General features: G+C 51.5%; 1 protein-coding gene across 5 annotated transcripts; it reads left to right on the top strand.

The window, feature by feature from the left end:
* The first annotated feature begins 6,761 nt into the window (after positions 1-6,761).
* On the top strand, positions 6,762-12,640 carry Ormdl3 (ORMDL sphingolipid biosynthesis regulator 3). Of its 5 annotated transcripts, none has more exons than XM_013117709.3 (4): positions 6,762-7,004; positions 9,828-10,021; positions 10,704-10,855; positions 11,106-12,640. In XM_013117709.3, the coding sequence occupies exons 2-4, from the start codon at positions 9,848-9,850 to the stop codon at positions 11,239-11,241; spliced, it is 462 nt and encodes a 153-aa protein (XP_012973163.1). In that variant the 5' UTR covers positions 6,762-7,004; positions 9,828-9,847; the 3' UTR covers positions 11,242-12,640. The 5 variants fall into 5 exon arrangements, with proteins under 5 accessions (XP_012973163.1, XP_021086243.1, XP_012973164.1 ...); XM_021230584.2 differs by having other exon boundaries at positions 9,823-10,021; XM_013117710.3 differs by having other exon boundaries at positions 6,894-7,054; positions 9,823-10,021.
* The last annotated feature ends 293 nt before the right edge of the window (positions 12,641-12,933 follow it).

The raw sequence follows: 12,933 nt of genomic DNA, 5'->3' as shown, positions 1-12,933 counted from the left end.
TTATCTTTTTTATTTTAAATTAGGAACAATCTTATTTTATGTATCACTCACAGTTCTCTCTCCCTCCCATCCTCCCATGCCTCCCACCGACCCCCATCCCATCCCTCTTCTGCTCCATAGAAAGGCCGAGGCCTTCCGTGGGGGATCATCAAAGTCTGTCCCATCATTTGGGGGCAGGGCCAAGGCCCTCCCCCGTGTGTCTAGGCTGAGAGAGTATCCCTCTATAGGGAATGGGTCCCCAAAGTCAATTTGTGCACTATGGATAAATACTGTTCCACTACCCGAGGCCCTATAGACTGTCCAGGTCTCCTAACTGACACCGACGTTCAGGGAGCCTGGTTCTGTCCTATGCTGGCTTCTGTCCATGAGCTCCCCCTTGTTCAGGTCAGCTGTTTCTTTGGTCTTGACCCCTTTGCTCATCACTCCTCCCTCTCTGCAACTGGGTTCCAGGAATTCAGCTCAGTGCTTAGCTGTGTGTGTCTGCTTCTGCTTCCATTAGCTATTGGATGAAGGCTATAGGATGGCATATAAGGTGGTCATCATTCTCATTATAGGGAAAGGGTATTTAGGATAGCCTCTTCACTATTGCTTAAAATCTTCATTGGGGTCATCCTTGTAGATCTCTGGACATTTCCTTAGTGCCAGATTTATCTTCAAACCTATAATGGCTCCCTCTATTATGGTATCTCTTTTCTTGCTCTCCTCTATTCTTCCCCTGACTCAGTCTTCCTGGTCCATCATGTCTTCCTCCCCCCTCCTCTTCTCCCCTCCTCTTTCTCCTAACTCCACCCACCCCGCTCTCAATTTGGTCAGGAGATCTTGTTCCTTTCCCCTTCTCCAGGGGAACATGTATGTCTCTCTTAGGGTCCTCCTTGTTTCCTAGCTTCTCTGGAGGTGTGGGTTGCAGGCTGGTAACCCTTTGCTCTATGTCTAAAGATTATATATATATTATATATTATATATAATTATATACATATGGCAAAAACCATATATATGGAGGTTTTTTCCATAAAGAAGAGTAAAATTATGCCATTTTCAGGAAAATAGATTTAACTGCAGATCATCATGTTGAGCATTAAGACTCAGAAAAGTAATTTTTAAATGTTTTCTCTCATGTGTAAGATTTGTATACACATATACACACCCTTTGGTAGCTTTCAAGTTACATCTCAAAAGGTTGCTATAAAACCTTCTCTCAGCCGGGCGTTGGTGGTGGCGCACGCCTTTAGTCCCAGCCCTCGGGAGGCACAGGCAGGCGGATCTCTGTGAGTTCGAGGCCAGCCTGGTCTACAGAGCGAGTGCCAGGACAGCCTCCAAAGCCACAGAGAAACCCTGTCTCGAAAAACCAAAAAAAAAAAAAAAAAAACTTCTCTCTCCTCTCTCTCTCTCTCTCCCTCTCCCTCCTTCCCTCCCTCTCTCTCTCTCTCTCTCTCTCTCTCTCTCTCCCTCTCCCTCCCTCTCTCTCTCTCCCTCCCTCCCTCTGTCTCTCCTCTCTCCCCCTCCTTCCCTCCCTCCCTCTCTCCCTCTCTCCCTCTCTCTCCCTCCACCCTCCCTTCCTCCCTCCCCCCTCTCTCTCAGCAGATGAGATAAATGAGATGACTCCTGAGAGACTTAGCTGAAACTGTAATCTACTAAGGTGGCAGCAGGAGCGACTGGGGCTGCACAGGGTCTGGCACTTCTCCTTGCCCTGTAAATGGGGTTTCAGGTGAGACTCCCGGGAAGTTGCAGGGTTTCAGTGGGGAATCGAGCATGGTCTTCAGTGCTTGTCACCTGTGCTGGGATTCCTGCTGCACTGTTGTGAGAAGTGTAGGCATCTGGCTTGAGGGGAACCTTTTCCTTTTTGTGTCCCTAAGATTTTCCTCATCTCTCTTTCTTTTTTCTTCAAGTCAGAGTTTCATTGTGTTGTGTAGCCCTGGCTGTCCTGGATCTCCCTCCATATAGACCAGGTTGGCCTTGAACCCACAGAGATCCACCTGCCTCTGCCTCCCGAGCACTGGAATTACAGGTGTGTCACCACCACCCAGCAATTTTCCTCATCTTTCTATCTTGTCTCAATGTGGTTCTCCTAGGAGTAGGCACTCTCCTGTCCTGAGGTGTCTGAGGAACCCAGAGGATGGAGCAATGGGCATCACCTGGGCCCAGGGGAAGGCCTCACAGTGAAGGTAACAGGTGAGTGACAGTTTTAGGGATGACTAGGGATCTGTGAGATGGAAAAGACAATGGAGAGCGATTAGAGACTGAGGCACTATCAAGATGGTGCAGTGTGTTCTGGGAATGACGGCCCAACTGAGTTCTGGAATTCGTGAGCAGCAACTTCACTTGTCAGCTCTGTCCTGTGCAGGAAAGGCAAATAAATGAGTTAAAACTTGGAGCAAGCAGTCTGAGCCAGGAAGTGGAGCCGCAAGTCTGCACACATAAAGCCCTTTGCCCTGGAAATAGAGAGAGCACTCAGTAACATTTGTGGAGATCTTTCCTACAAGAGGGGCTGGCTTCTGGCAGGGGAGGAATGGTCTGGGAGGGGAGGCCACCCAGAATTTCAGGCTAGGTGAGGCCTCCTAGGAGCAGGAACTCAGTTGGGAGGGCACCAGTCGTGAAGCTACTAGATTTTATATCCCCAGTCCTCTGGATCTGCAAGACTCTGTGTTCTCAACTGCTTTCATTTCTGAGAAAGAACGTCCATGGATCACATGGAGGAAGGTATCTTTCTGCCCTTGACTCCCAGAGGGAGGGGTTCTGGTTCCCAGGCAATGACTGGGGGCCCAGAGGACCAGCCAAGTAGTCTTTGCCCTCTGCGGCCCATGTCAGCCAACCTTCCAGGCTCCATTCTCCCAAGTCCTGGGGTGCCCTACACCCAAACAAAAGCACAAACATAAGTGCACCTAGCTCTTTCCTTCCTTGCATTTCTGAAGGAAGTAGAGAGTGAGGTGGGGAGAGTCAGAGGAAGGGGTGACATTTGTGGCCCAGTGCCCCAGGTGACAGGACAGGGCATAGGGCTCTCTACTTCCCAATGGCCTTCTTCCCAGCATCCGCTGTGGCTTTCTTTCAAACAATGTGCTTCCTGTCTGCATGTAGGTGACCAGCTTAGTCACCTGTGTGTGTGTCACAGGCAGGGCCCCCTCAGCCCTGAGTGAGCAGCCTGCACAGGGCAGGGAGAGCTTGTGATGTTTAAAAAACACATTTCATAAAATATTTAAAAGTAGTATCACATTACATAGAGGTTGAAAGTAGAGAATGAAAAGATGGCCATAGTATGTCCATCCTAGTAGAAGATCTCTTTTCTCTTGTTACATTCCATAACCTAGAAAAGGCCTGGACACCACTACAATCTGGAAAAGACTAATGGCAGACCTGCATGGAGCACTTAGCTATGGGCCAGGGACAGTCCCAAGTTCTCTACATTTGTTGACCCTATTGATCCTAAAATCAGTGAATGAGGTGGCCTGAATATTGCCTTCCCTGGTAACCCAAGCAGAGGTTCTGGGACTTGCTTAAGGTCACAGAGCTGGTAGCCAAAGGAGCAGAGAGCTGAGCCTGATGCCAGATCACCATGCTAGTTTTCACGAATTCATATTCAGATTTAGAAAATTCTTTTACTATGGGCAATTTTAAACACCAAAATAGAGAAAATAATCTGAGGAACCTCATGTCCCTATCACCCAGTTTTAATAATTATCACTGTACTCAGTTTTAATAACTGTCATTTTGCTGTTTATTTTCCAATGTTTCCAGTCCATACCTTTTTTTTTAAGTAAATTCAGGTATTGTGTCATTCAATCCACAAATAGTTTAGAATATATCTATCTCTTTAAAATTTTGTTTTTTTGATACAGGGTCTCTCCACTTAGTCTTGGCTGTCCTTGAATTCACTATTTAGACCAGGCTGGCCTCAAACTCACAGAGATCCGCCTGCCTCTGCCCACCAAGTGCTGAGAATAAAGGAATGTGCCACCTCACCTGGCTTTTCCCTCTCATTTGTGAGTGTGTGTGATATACAAATAATACATTGCACACATATTTATATATAAATGCATATAGATATATAGGTATTACATATCTCTGAATAATAAGGTAGAGTTAAAACGTATATTATTATTGTGTGTGTATGTGTTTGCATGTGTAAATGCCAAGCACATTCTCAGAGGTCAGAGGACAACTTTGGGGAGCTGGTTGGGGGCTTTTTTTTTTTTGGTTTTTCGAGACAGGGTTTCCCTGTGGCTTTGGAGGCTGTCCTGGAACTCGCTCTGTAGACCAGGCTGGCCTCGAACTCACAGAGATCCGCCTGCCTGTGCCTCCCGAGGGCTGGGACTAAAGGCGTGCGCCACCACCGCCCGGCTGGTTGGGGGCTTTTACCCACTGAGCTGTTTTGCTAGCCCTAGATTTTTTGGCCTAGCTCTTTTGTCTCAGCTAGAGCTTGCTATGTAGCCCAGGCTCTCCTAGGACTCACTGTATTCCTCAGAGCTTTGCTATGTAGCCCAGGCTCTCCTAGGACTCACTGTATTCCTCAGAGCTTTGCTATGTAGCCCAGGCTCTCCTAGGACTCACTGTATTCCTCAGAGCTTTGCTATGTAGCCCAGGCTCTCCTAGGACTCACTGTATTCCTCAGAGCTTTGCTATGTAGCCCAGGCTCTCCTAGGACTCACTGTATTCCTCAGGCTGACTTATAATCTGTGAGCTTCCTGTCCCTGCTTTCCAGACTGCATGACTGGCACTCACTACCAGGTCCACGTTTCCCTTGATCTAGATGTTGCTGATGATACACCTGAGAAATGCTTAGTCTCTATCCTTATCTCTTCATACAACCTGGCAACTGTTTTCTCATGCTGACACATAGTTTCTACAACCATAAATGGTTTCACAGTTTTCTATTCAGTGTGGATAGAATGTTCACTCTTTTGTTGGGCATTTAGGTTGCTCTCCGGGTTTTACTACTGTAGACGTTGCTGGACATTGTCATGTACATGGGTTCATTTTCTTAGCGTGTGATATGGAAAGTACAATCATGCCTTTGAGGCATGAACTATTTCTTTCCTTGGCACACAGTGCTAATTCTTTGTCCAAGGGATTGCATGTTCCCTGGTACCAGCTGAGAGTGCTGCCACTCTGCCTGAAGAGTGGCCAGGCTATCACAGCTAAAGGATGCCTGCTGAAGACTTGGTAATTATGAGGCCAGAGAATTAGAGATGATGGTGACCGGGACTCCAGCTAACTCAAGTGGAATGTGATCCACAACTTACCACAAGGCAGAAAGAGTTGGAAAACAACTTGATAACAGGAGTTATTAATAGGCCATGACATGTCCAGTGACCTTGCCAATAGACTACATTAGTCACAGTGCCTTGATGAGATGTAGACCCTGTCTGATCTTCACAGACATGTGAGAAAACTGGCAAAGATTCAGAGAGCTCAAGCAACTTGATGGACAATGGAAGAATCCCAGAAAGGAATCAGGAAGGTTCACTTGGGAAAAAAATGAACCATTGTTTTGACTCTAATGCTGAGCAGGTCTCTGTGAGACTTTTTCAGCAGCTAGGATCATTTCTTAGATACCAGGATCTAAAGGGCCTCTGGCTCTGGAATTACTTGAGAAGCTGCCTAATTCTGCTTTGCAAAGGTCAAATGTACACTCACTACTTGCTCCCAGGTCTCCAACTCCAGCCTTGAGACAACTATTTCCTGGCAGCGCCCTGAGGATGGGTGGGTCTAAGGAAAACGCTCCCCTGGTTGTCTGGGTACGCCTTCTCCTTCTGTCCTTGTGCATTCGGTTCATCATGCATTTACAGCCGGCCGGTTGACATCTATTAACATCTGATCCTGTCATTCCAGCCGTGCCAGGACTTAAGGTCACGGGACTAAGAGAGAAGATGGGCGGGGAAGTGAAACAACCGAAAGGAGGCCGTCTTGTTGACGTAGACAATGGGCGTGGCCCAGACGAGCTTAAGACCTATTTAGCTCAGTTCCTACAATGCGTAATAGGTGCTTTCTGTTACATTCTTTTGAAACATCAAAACACCCTTGGAGGTAGGTTTTCACAGCTGTGGAATTGAGATTAATACGAGTCATTTGCCCAGGATTACACTACCAATAAAGGCATACCTGCACTATATGTATCTAGCAGTAAAATCTGTGCCCTTCTCTTTAGAGCTTCAAGACATGAAAATTGTAGACCGGAGACACATTACCTAAATCCACACACGCTAACCTGAGACACAAACTCAAAGCTTCTTACTGTTTGTAAGGACTCTTCCTATGACACACATCCCAGATGAAATCTGATGCGGGGAGATCCAGGATGCGGCCAGAGCCACGCCAGCAAGGATTAAGTGTAGCGACCAGGTGTACCAATGATGCCCACAGCCTCCCGTCTCTACCCTACAGACATGTACTCCAACCAAGGTTCTGATAATGTGATCCGGAGTGGAGATAGGTGGGTGGGTGGGGCTCCTTCAGGACAAAGGACTGTGCTTCTCGGCTTCTCGAGTCAGTCGGCGACGTTTAGTGGAAAAAACTCTGTACTTACGGTCAGACTATCTCAGCAGGGTCTCATTGCAAGTTACTTAAAACTCTGAGTCTCTCGGTCTGAAAAACGAGAGCTTGGGCAAACCACTTGTGCATCTCTAGAAGGGCGCAGATGCAAAATCTGGGATTGTTACGCACCAAAGAGACTCCACCTGATCTCACTATTGCGTCAGGGCGAGACGTTCCGCCGAGCGTGCGGCAGCTCAGAAGCTCGCGGTGAGCTGGGAGAAGTAGCCCAGGGAAAAGCCTACAACTCCCAGGAGGCTCCGGGCGGGCTGGTGAAGAGGCAGGATAGAAACTACACTTCCCAAGAGGCACAACGTGTTTAGGCGCGTGGCAGTGACGTCACGGGGACCGGCTCAGGGAGCTGATTCGATCAGAGCTGCCAGCGGGGTGGCTACCGCCGCTGGTTTGTTACAGCTGTTGGAGTGGCCGCGGCCCGGGTTCTCGGGCTCCTCTCCCGGGCCCTCGACCTCCGGCCCCGCGCGGTGAGTCCTTACGGGCGGCCTAGGAGTGGTGAAGCCCGAAGGCTGCAGAGGTAGGAGAGGCGAGAGAGAAGGTTGCTGCTGAGGAGGCGTCGGCGCAGGAGGAGACCTGAACTGAGTGGCTGGGGGTGGAGAGAGTGAGTGCATCAGGCGAGGAGTGCCGAGGAGAGTGGGAGCAGGAGGCCGGGCGTGGGGTGTCCGGGAGGAGCGCTTCAGCTCGGGGTGGGAGGTGGGGAACGGCTGGACTTGAGGGATAAAGGTTTGGCTGCCTCCCGGGCTGAGTGAATGCTTGGAGATGGGGGTTGGGCCCGAACCCGGCCACGCTCCTAGTGCGAGGTACCAACCAGGCTGCGGGGCAGAGCGGGAGACCCAGTGGAAGGAGTTTCCTCGCTCCTGGTTAGTGGGGGTTCGCTTCCTTTCTACCCCCACTCTACTGAGTTCAGGAGTCTGGACCAGCGAGCACAACCATGGTCCTGCAGTTGAGGGTGGGCCGAGTGGAAGAGACAGACGTATTGTGTGCTGCATGAATTCCCTGTTGGGATCCCTTGGGAATAGGTTTGCTGTGTAAAGGGCCAGCCTTAAGCCGGGGAAGGAATGGAAAGTGCTTACACACTGGCTGGGCCTGGACGGGAAAGGGAAAAGACCTATAGCAAAAAAGTGGTTAACAGAACAGAGTTGCTTCGGGCTCTGATTTGAGGCAGGTTATGAAACAACAGCAGGATCTGGTGCTGGCAATCACCTGCCAGCTGTGGCAGCAGAAGTTTTCAGTCTGGCTGCTCCAGATCTTTCTGCCTCTGCCAGTCTATTTCTTCACTTATGGGAGAAAGGTCAATTGTTTATTAATGTGACATGTCCACATAGCCACAGGAAAGTCTCAGAAGTACTTTCTGGCTCCCAGTCTTTAGGGGGGTGTGTGGTGGGAGACGCCGCAAGGGGGTCTCCTGGTTTCAAGGGCATCTGGCATTCAGGCTTCAGGAAGACGATTCCTACGGGGTCTGCTAGGCTTTGTGAAATGCCCTGTTGAGCGAGAAAGGGGTGGTGGGTCTTGAAATCCTGGGAATCAGACTGACTTTTGGCACGCCTGAATAGAGTGAGGGAGTTCTTTCTGTCTGTTGCTTTGGGGAAGGGACAGAAGTTTCTGGTGAAACAGCTCTTTTCCTCCCTTGATGATCTTCCAGAGATTTCACATTCAGTCCCTGCCCCTCACGTGGACGCTGTTGCATAGTCCCAGGGGCTGTGGTAGGGTGACAGCAGCCTAAGGTCTGGGGGAGGTAAACAACTGGTTTTCTAGTTCCTTGGGGATCCGTTGGGACCAATTATCCATCTTAATGGGCCAGGGGTTTGGTCCCAGGAGTATGATCTCCCTCCACCAGGATGCACCCTCAGCCAACTCATGGATCTGTTTGTTGGGGAACTGCTGTGGGTTCTATTTCCCGAGGTATCTGAGAAGAGGAAACTCACTTCCATTATACTTAAGTAAGGAACTCTCAGAGACTTGGCTGGAATCCTGGCTAGGTGAGATAGCATCTGAGTCTGGGGGTGAAGCGGTTGTAGCGGGGTGAGGGAGCTGGCCTGGACTTCCAGACTGTCTCTATCTGCCGTTCCTTTCTGGACATCTTGAAGATGGAGTTGTTAAGCATAGTAATGACCTTGGGGTCTTTATCAGGCAGGACCCTAAGCCAGGTAGGTAAACCCAACCTGCCGATGCCTTCTGTATCCACTTCTGCTGGCTAGTAGTGGGCCCTCAGAAAGCTCCAAGAAAGGGACAGAAACACCCCCCCAACCCCCCACCCCCGCCACTGTGGGTTGCTGCTCCCATTGTTTTCTGGGATGGAGGGCAGCCCTTATGGTTCCTTGTGCTGTAGAGCTTCTACCTGGGACTGGACAAGCAAAAGCTGTTGTTAACTCACACCCACAAACAGATGCTAGGAAGGGAGGGGAGGCCAGGCGGGGCCGAGGAGGGAGGAGGGAGGCGGGAGGCCACAGGTAGTTTTGTATCCTTGGGAGGAGTAGGCTGATATGGGTACCACATCCCACCTGTGGGAACTATAGATATTGGCTGTGTGCTCTGTTCTGTTCTCTTCTCTCTCTGGTGGGGTTAAGGGCTCTGCTGGTTTGGCGACCTAATGGTGACACCCCCAAGAGTTTTAGCCTGAGCAGATGCCAGATGGCTAAAATGCCCCATTTTGTGTCGAAATGTTTGTGGGTCTGAGCAAAGGCCGTCCCTGGCCTGCTGTTTTCTTTCCCTTCCGTCTTCTCCCTGCCCTGTCAGTCCTCCTGGGCCTGGGCTTGAGGAAATCCAGGGTTAGAGAAGTAGGAACAGTAGCCCCAAAGTACCTCATCCTCTGTTGTCTGTGCCCACAGCCCCTCCCTGCTTTTGCTCCTTTGGGAGGGGCTTAGAGTAGGGGATGTCTCCTGTCAGCTCTCCAGTGAGAGCCAGCAGAGGTTATTCTGGGTGAGAGTTCTGAGAGAGCAGGCCTCTCTCCTCACCCCAGGAGGAAGAGGGCCTCAGGGTACCATGAGGGGTGAGTTTGGGGACTGGACATTGATTGCTATCGTCTGGACTCGACACCTCTTGGTGACTTGTCCTCCTAGACTTTGTCAGCAGGTAGTCCCAGTGGATGATATGTATGACCGCCTGGCGTTAATCCCAGCCCAGCAACAGGAAACGGCCAGCCTTCTGTTCATGTGGGCTTGAGAACGTGGCGTGGGACTGTGGTGTGGAGCTCTCAGGGAAGGAAAAGCCTCCTCTGTGGGGCTCAGGGTGTGAGGGGGCAGGGAAAGTGGTGTGACCTGTCTCACCTGTGTTGCTTGTTTGCAGAGCAGCAGCCAAGAGGGGTGGCAGGATGAATGTGGGCACGGCACACAGTGAGGTGAACCCCAACACGCGGGTGATGAACAGCCGCGGCATCTGGCTCTCGTACGTGCTGGCCATCGGGCTCCTGCACGTCGTACTGCTCAGCATCCCCTTTGTGAGCGTCCCTGTCGTCTGGACCCTCACCAACCTTATCCACAACTTGGTGAGAGCCTGCTTACTGCCCGTCTCTGACCAGATGGGCTGCTGTGTTCCAGAGCCATGGGAGGAGCTTGTCCTGGGACAGACAGCAGGTTCTGACAACATCTGCCTCCTGAGCCCAGGCCCAGCTCTGATCTCTCGGCCCTGCTCCCCCTTGTGGGCTGTAGCATACCTACAGGAATCAAATTTGCACATTGCCCATGCCTCCTGGATGGGCTGGCTGCTGGTTACGTTTGGAGCACCCTACCTGAGAGCTGAGAGCTGAGGCCTTGCTGAGGTTGCCCCCAGCTCCCAGGAATCTAGTGTAGAAATGTTCCTTTCCCAAGTTAGGATCTCAAACCATGTTCTCCTGACCCTCTGTGCTCCCTAAAACCTGCTTCCTTACACCCTGCTTTTGAGCAGACAGGGTAGTCCTTTGGCTTGCTCCTCTTAGCTGACACAGAGACCCCAGTTGGGCTACTGTGTATGCCCATTGTGTAGTTAACTCCTCCCCTTATGCGGTCCCCACATCCTCCCACCACGTGGGCTCCTGGGTGTTCTTTTGTCTATTGGGACTGCCTGCCTGAGCGGCTACAGCGGAGGAAGGTGGCAGTCACCTGGAGCTGCTTCTGTGTGGGACAGGAGGGGAAGCCAGGCTGGGAGCCGACTTGCCTTTTGTGTTTTCTGATGACGGTCCCTCCTTTCAGGGCATGTACATCTTCCTGCACACGGTGAAAGGGACACCCTTCGAGACTCCAGACCAGGGTAAAGCGAGGTTGCTGACCCACTGGGAGCAGATGGACTATGGAGTCCAGTTCACAGCCTCTAGGAAGTTCTTGACCATCACCCCTATTGTGCTGTAAGTGCTTTGGCTGTGGGAGACACCAGCAGGCGTGGTAAAGCCATTGGGCTCAGCTGGGCTCAAACTCCCCCTAGCCCTGACCCTTGGTGTAGAGATGAGCAGAGGGAAGGAAGGGACATATCCTGGGTCTCTCTGTGCATGAGACAGGCATAGGCCTTGGGTAAGCTGGGGGTAGGTCAGGAGACTTGTCGCTCTGCTTCTTATCTGGGACCCTTACTTTCCTATCTCCTTGTCTCCCCCCTCCCAGGTACTTCCTCACCAGCTTCTACACCAAGTATGACCAAGTCCATTTCATACTCAACACTGTGTCCTTGATGAGTGTGCTCATCCCCAAGCTGCCCCAGCTCCATGGAGTCCGGATTTTTGGAATCAATAAGTACTGAGGTTGTAGCCCCTTCCTCAGCCAGGTTGGCAGGGGAAGGGTAGAAGGCCTTTGCTGTGATGCTGAAGACAGGAGCCTTTGGACACTCACTGCCAGAGATGGGGGTGTGCCCTGGGCCTGGCTTCCCCCTCGCTTCCCCAGTAGCCGACTTGGAGTAGCTTGTAGTGGGGTTAGGGTAGGGCTCTTGGGCTCTAACCCATTCTGAAGTTTTTGATCTTTTCCTTTTGCCTTTTGAATAGAGATGCCATGGGGGTGGTCATGAAAGGGGCTGGGCTTTCCGGCTGACTATGGACCTCAGAAGTGGGGACAGGAAGCCAGGAAAACCCCTGTTGGCTTGTTTACCCTCAGGCAGCCATAGCACTTTAGCCCCCGAGAAGGGGCAGAGGGACGGTACGGCTTCTGCATTGTTTCCCCCTCAGTCTTCGAGTGTGTGGGGTGAGACTCACTTTTATATGTATTGGAAACACGCGTGCTGCACTGTCTCCACCCTCTAGATAGAGCAGTCAGGCTTTGTTGACTTCCTTGCAACCCACCCTGGGTGAGCTATGGGGTAGGAGGAAGATTAGGAAAGGAAGATGGGGTTGGGGGACACCTGGTGTACAGGTGGGGCCAGGATCCTGCCACCCTGGTCCTGGGGAGAGGGGAGCTCTGAGCAGGGGTGGGCGGGGTCTTAGGATGGTCAGGATAGCAGCAGCTGATGTGAATCAGTGTAAAAAAGAGGATCTAGGGAGGAGAAGCCAGACCCAGCCTCCTTTGGGATGTGGGCTGGAAGGAGAGCTGGTCTGGAGGGCTAATTTACCCGCAGAATGATGGTGGTGGGGAAGGGCGGCCTCTGTGGGTTTGAAGTCCTGGCTTGGTGTGAGGGCGTGCACAGGCTGGAATAGACCGGTGAGCCCTCAGAAGCACAGGCCCAGCCGGACACTTCCTTAGCTGTGTATGAGGAAGCTTCCATGGGTAACTCTTCCTCAGCCCTTCAACTCAATTCTCATGTAGCTTGTGCCGGGGCAGTGCCTCTCATGTGGCATGTGTGTGAGGGGCCAAGAGGCCACCTCCACATGAGGTGGGGGCTCCACAGTGCTGTAGGATCCCTGCCCAAACAGGGCACTAGTAGGGACAGCTGCAGGCACTGTCTCCTCAGAGAGGGGGCTCACAGAGCCTGAGACTAAGCTGAAGAGGGGCTGTCTTCTCCCCTCGCTGGTTCGACTGGGGCATGTTCCTTTGGAAAGGTGTGGGTGCCTGAACCCTCTCCAGGGGATGGAGGGAACTCACCCTGTTTCCCTCCCCATGTATCATAGGGGGCTTTCACCTTCTGGTCTTTCTAAGCAAAGTGTGAATAGGATTTTTACTCCCTTTGTACAGTATTCTGAAAAATGCAAATAAAATGCAACATGGTCTGTTAACCACATGTCTGGATCTGCTTCCTTGTCAGTCCTGGGGAAGGTGTGGGCAGGGCTCCTGCCTAGGCAGTGGTGGGGACTCTGGGGAGGCCCAGGAGAAAAGCCAAAGTGGATGTGGGGAGCTGTGAAGGCCCTGGTAGGTGGAGCAGAGTCCCACTCTCTGCCTTGCCCTGCTGTCCCTCTGCTGGGCTCTGAGCCCCTGACTTCATAGGCCTGGCTGGGGGAAGTGGGAGTGGGGTTTGGTGGCCAGGAAGGTCAGTCCAGACATGGCTTATAAATGGGGGTGGGGTTATTAC

This window comes from Mesocricetus auratus, unplaced genomic scaffold, assembly GCF_017639785.1.
Source record: "Mesocricetus auratus isolate SY011 unplaced genomic scaffold, BCM_Maur_2.0 Super-Scaffold_100007, whole genome shotgun sequence".
NCBI lineage: Eukaryota > Metazoa > Chordata > Mammalia > Rodentia > Cricetidae > Mesocricetus > Mesocricetus auratus.
The sequence above is the reverse complement of the archived record's forward strand: the minus strand, read 5'-3'. Positions and strand labels throughout refer to the sequence as shown.

Coding starts and splice junctions, on each gene's coding strand:
- Ormdl3 (XM_013117709.3), top strand. CDS start 9,848: ATGAATGTGGGCACGGCACACAGTGAGGTGAACCCCAACACGCGGGTG. Junction 10,022..10,703: donor CCAACCTTATCCACAACTTG/GTGAGAGCCTGC, acceptor CCCTCCTTTCAG/GGCATGTACATCTTCCTGCA. Junction 10,856..11,105: donor ACCATCACCCCTATTGTGCT/GTAAGTGCTTTG, acceptor CCCCCCTCCCAG/GTACTTCCTCACCAGCTTCT.